The sequence below is a fragment of the Sapajus apella genome, unplaced genomic scaffold (assembly GCF_009761245.1).
Source record: "Sapajus apella isolate SASKATOON/1434 unplaced genomic scaffold, GSC_monkey_1.0 scaffold60, whole genome shotgun sequence".
Taxonomy (NCBI): domain Eukaryota; kingdom Metazoa; phylum Chordata; class Mammalia; order Primates; family Cebidae; genus Sapajus; species Sapajus apella.
This window is the reverse complement of record NW_022437000.1, coordinates 13,621,192-13,626,142: the sequence shown is the minus strand read 5'-3', so window position 1 is coordinate 13,626,142 and position 4,951 is coordinate 13,621,192. Positions and strand designations below refer to the sequence as shown.

Below are 4,951 nucleotides of genomic sequence, written 5' to 3'. Positions count from 1 at the left end.
TGGGGGACCCGGGAGGCCACGTGTCCTTCCCCACAGCTCCTCCCACGCAGGTGGGGGACCCGGGAGGCCTCGTGTCCTTCCCCAGCACAGTAGCACTTGAGGCTCCAGTCTCAGGAATGGAATCCTAAAGGTGAAGCTCTCAGGAGCCACAGGTGAGTGCCATGCATTTTGGGAACTCTGGCTGACCCATCCCCGGCACAGCCACACCCACCGAGGGAAGCAGCAGCGACAGGAAACCGAAGGCCAGCATGGACCCAGCCCAGCAGCAGCCTCCGCTTTCACTCCGCCCTGGTGGACAGAAGGCCGCAGTGGCTCTGTCGCCTTCAGGAGCTCCGCCAAGGTTTCCCTTCCACACCACAGAGGCCCCACTGGTGGGCACGGTGTGAAAGGCGCTGCCCAGCCCCCAAGGCCCCCGGGTCAGGCCATCGACGCCCCTCCCACACGCATCCCCTTGCCCTGGCAGCCCATGCCTGTGCCACGTCCCACAGACACAGAGTGGCCACTCGCATGCCAGCGTCCCAAAACCACACTGCTCCGAAACCTGTCCTGGCTCCGAAACGGGCCACACGTCCAGGGAGGTGAGGAGGGTCCAAGACGGCCCCTCCTGGCTCTGTGGGCCACCCCCTCGGTCAAACGAGAGGCAGCCCAACCCTAAGCTCTGAGTCCCCTCACAGGGAAGAAGCCAGCCTTGCTCCACGCATTCTGAAAAGGGGACTGGCACCTGCAGATGTTATCTCTGTTTGTGGCTCTGGTGGCCTGGGAGCCGGGGGCACCCCGGGAGGCGCTCAGGGGAGACGCGGCAGCCCCCTAGGCGTCCACACTCCTGGACATTCAGAGCAGCTGGCCCCATAGTGGGCAGTGGGCTCTTGGCATCTGAGGAGAAGGGGAGCCAGTTCTTCTGCAACAGCGAGGGATGAGACCTACCCCGTGTTCCCAAGAGCCCCGGCCTCGGCAGCGTCTAGAGAATCAGGCCCCACCCCATGAAGGTTTGCCCCGCTCCCCAGGGTCCAGGGCCACGGTGGGATAAGTCACCCTCCCTCCTCTGGCCTGCCAGGAGGGACCAACCCCAGCATGGCCCTCAGAGGCTGAGTGGTGGCATGCTCTGCAGTGGGAGGGTCTGCGTGCTCTGGGGCACAGGGTGACTTGGAGTCCCACAGCCCCTCCACCTGCAGGCCTTGGAGGCGTTACCCATCAAGCCAGAACAGCATCGCCCAGGAGCAAGACCCTGGGACGTGAGTCTGTGCCCGCTCCCAGGCCCCGCACAACAACTCCCAGGCCAGGCCGCCTCCTACCTTCTCTCCACGGGCTCGGAAGGGTCCTCTGGCCACAATCATCTCATACAAGGTGACCCCCAGGGCAAAGTAGTCCACGGAGAAGTCATACTCCTCACCCCGCAGGAGCTCGGGGGCCATGAAACCTGCCAGCAAGGGACATTGTGGGTTCAGAGGCGGCCACGTCCCCAGGGGACACTCGCCCCGGCCATTGCAGGGACATTGTGGGTTCAGAGGTGGCCACGTCCCCAGTGGACACTCGCCCCGGCCACTGCAGGGACATTGTGGGTTCAGAGGCGGCCACGTCCCTGGCGGATGCTTGTCCTGGCCACTGCAGGGACATTGTGGGTTCAGAGGCGGCCACGTCCCTGGCGGGTGCTTGTCCCGGCCATCTCAGAACTGATGCTCCCAGGATACGTCCCCCAGGGCCCCAGCACTCTCCACATTTGGGGCCAGAAAGTTTTCTGTTGCTGGGCTGTCCTGTGCGTTACCAGGCACCAAGCAGCACCCCAGGTTCTGCCCACCGGGTGACAGCAGCACCCACCCCAGGCTGTAACAACCAAAAATGCTTCGTGCCCACTGTAGGTGCGGCGCACAGGGTGAGGCTTGTGGGCTGTGGCCCCGCAGAGGCAGCCTTCCTGGACTCTTTTACTCGGGAGAATCCAACATCATTATATTTTGAATTTTCCTCTCCAGCTGGTCAGATTATGCAAAGGCAGGTCCTACATATTCTCAGAACCAAGTTGGAGAAGAGGCCTGGGGAGCCTCAGCCACCGGTTTCTCCCCTTCCTGAGCTGCTGGCCTGTTCCCCAGTTGTTCAGTGTCCCAGGAGAGCTCTGGGTGTGTCCTCTCCAGAGAGGCGGCTCTAGTCTGCTGCCAGGAAGGCTCTTAGCTGAAGGGACTGTTGGAATGGAAAGATAGCTCTGGGCGCAGCTGTGAGGACCATCTCGGGACGGAGAGACAGCTCTGGGCGCAGCTGTGAGGATCATCTCGGGACGGAGAGACGGCTCTGGGCGCAGCTGTGAGGACCATCTCGGGATGGAGAGACGGCTCTGGGCGCAGCTGTGAGGACCATCTCGGGATGGAGAGATGGCTCTGGGCGCAGCTGTGAGGACCATCTCGGGACGGAGGGACGGCTCTGGGCGCAGCTGTGAGGATCATCTCGGGACGGAGGGACGGCTCTGGGCGCAGCTGTGAGGGACGGCTCTGGGTGCAGCTGCTCTCACACAGTCATTCATCTACCAAGGCGACCTTTGCACAGACACCAGGGTGCCAGGCACTGACAGTTCTGTGCCACTGAGGGCTCTGGCAGCAGCTTAGCCTTCTGCTTCCTGTGTCGGCCGCTGACTCCCCTCACCCGTCGGTCTTCCAGCTGCCATGACACTGCTGCTCACGCTCTCCTTTGAGCACGTGGGTTTGCACTTTTGGCGAGATCCCTTCACTGCCCCATCCCAGGACTTCAGGAGGGAAAGCAAATCTCATGTGTGTTCAGCCGCCAACTTTGTTCGCAGAGTATCTGAGTTCGCAACACCTTACTAAATTCAAAACACACTTTCCACTCCCCGCTGGGGGCTCTGGCTCCACCAGCTGATCAGGGAGCGAAGGAGCCGCAGCCTTGCTAACGCGTCTGTTGGGGTCTTATTAACATAGAGGCAGTTCTCTGGCGGTCAGGACTTCCATACCCACAAACATCCCTGCTCTAGGTTCGTGCCTGGAAGCCAGGTCAGGCGCACACGTGTCTAGTTCTCTCCCTAGTCCCACAGTCTCGCCGTGAGTCCTCTGCACCCTAAAAGGCGCCTCCCCTCACCGCGGCCTGACTCTGAGGCATCCAGGCACCTCTCGAGGGCTGGAGGGACGGCTGCTCCTTACAGAGAAGATGGAATCCAGTGTGGGCTGCAGCCTCCAGGACGCCGCAGTGCTCAGGCTGGCATGGGGTCCTCTCCTCTCCTCCCACCTCTGCCTGAGGCTTGCACACCTGCTGGGCCTTGTCCACCTCTTATGGCTCCCTGCAGACCCTGCCAGCCAGGCTGCAACCTCCCCGACCCTTTCGCTGCCTCCAGGGCATCCCTCCTTCTTGATAGGGATGAAGTTCAAGACCATAGCCACATGCTGAGGCTTCCCTCCCCTTGTAAGCAAGCTTCCCCTCCAGAGCAGAAACCACAGATCATGCCGCCTCTGCCCAGGTACTTCCCTGGTCCAGCCCCAGGCCTTCTCCACTGAGCTGGGGCATCTCTGAGCAATGGCCACAGACTCTCCGAGCCCTGCCACGATGCCACCATGGTGATGAGCACAGCACTTGTTCCAGCCTGCCCTGAGGGCTGGGCACAGCAGCTCACTATATGCCATGAGCTCACCATGGGTACTGACGCCCAGCCCACGGACGGGGATGTGCAGCAACTTGTCCAAGGCCACAGCCCAGAGCTCAGTCCACAGGCCACAGTCCACAGTCCACAGCCCACAGCCCAGGCCACAGGCCACAGGCCAGTGCCAACAGTCCACAGTCCACATCCCACAGCCCACTACCCACAGTCCACAAGCCACAGCCATGGCCCACGGCCTACAGCCCATAGCCCACAGCCCACAGGCCACTGTCCACAGGCAACAGCCCACAGCTCACTGCCCATAGGCCACAACCCACAGTCCCCAGGCCACAGCCCACAGCCCACTGCCCACAGTCCACAAGCCACAGCCATGGCCCATGGCCTACAGCCCATAGCCCACAGCCCACAGGCCACTGTCCCCAAGCCACAGCCCACAGCTCACTGACCACAGTCCACAGCCCATAGCCATGGCCCACAGCCCACTGCCCACAGTCTACAAGCCACAACCATGGCCCATGGCCTACAGCCCATAGCCCACAGCCCACAGGCCACTGTCCCCAGGCCACAGCCCACAGCTCACTGACCACAGTCCACAACCCATAGCCATGGCCCATGGCCCACAGCCCACAGGCCACAGCCCACTGCCCACAGTCTACAAGCCACAACCATAGCCCATGGCCTACAGCCCATAGCCCACAGTCCACAACCCACAGCCATGGCCCATGGCCCACAGCCCACTGCCCACAGCACACAGGCCATGGGCCTTCTCCCTGAGCACTCTGCCCTCTTGTCTCCAGTGGCTGCAGCGACGAGCTCTAGGCCCTCCCTCCAGACACGGCTACATGCTCACCAGACACCGTCCTTGGCAGATGTCTGCTCTCGTAAGTCAGACTCCAGGAGAAGTTCAGGCGCCTGCCTGCCACCCACCCGAGCCAGCTCTGTGTGGCACATGGGGCATGCATGAGCCATGTCGGTTCCCCAGCTGCCACCCAAGTGAGGCCAGCCAGGCACAGAGTGGTGGGCAGGCCAGTCTGACAGCCCATGACTGGCGTCCTTGGACTGGGTAGTGGCTGCAGGCTGGGGCGTGGGGGCTCCTGGGGCTGGTCAGTTTTGACACTTCTGAGTCAAGGTCCTTCCTGGTCCCTCATTGTGCCCCAGGGCCAGGCTGATGTGGCCACAGAATCCTTTTTCCCCAGAAATGTCGCAGGAACCATCTTCCACAGAGCTGCAGGCCCTGACTATGCCCAGCTAGTCTGGGACATCGGAATTCTGCGCAGACTCCAGGGAGGAACTGCTCATACGATCACAATTTCCAGACAACCCAGAGCCGCTCACACGACCACAACACCCAGACAACCC

General features: G+C 62.1%; 1 protein-coding gene across 1 annotated transcript in view; it reads right to left on the bottom strand.

Moving 5' to 3' along the window:
* The window catches only part of GRK1 (G protein-coupled receptor kinase 1), a 16,771-nt gene that overhangs the window by 2,847 nt on the left and 8,973 nt on the right, over positions 1 to 4,951 (bottom strand). Inside the window, exon 5 of the mRNA XM_032246325.1 lies at positions 1,293 to 1,417. Coding sequence (XP_032102216.1) covers positions 1,293 to 1,417 — 125 coding nt within the window. The remainder of the gene's footprint in view (positions 1 to 1,292; positions 1,418 to 4,951) is intronic.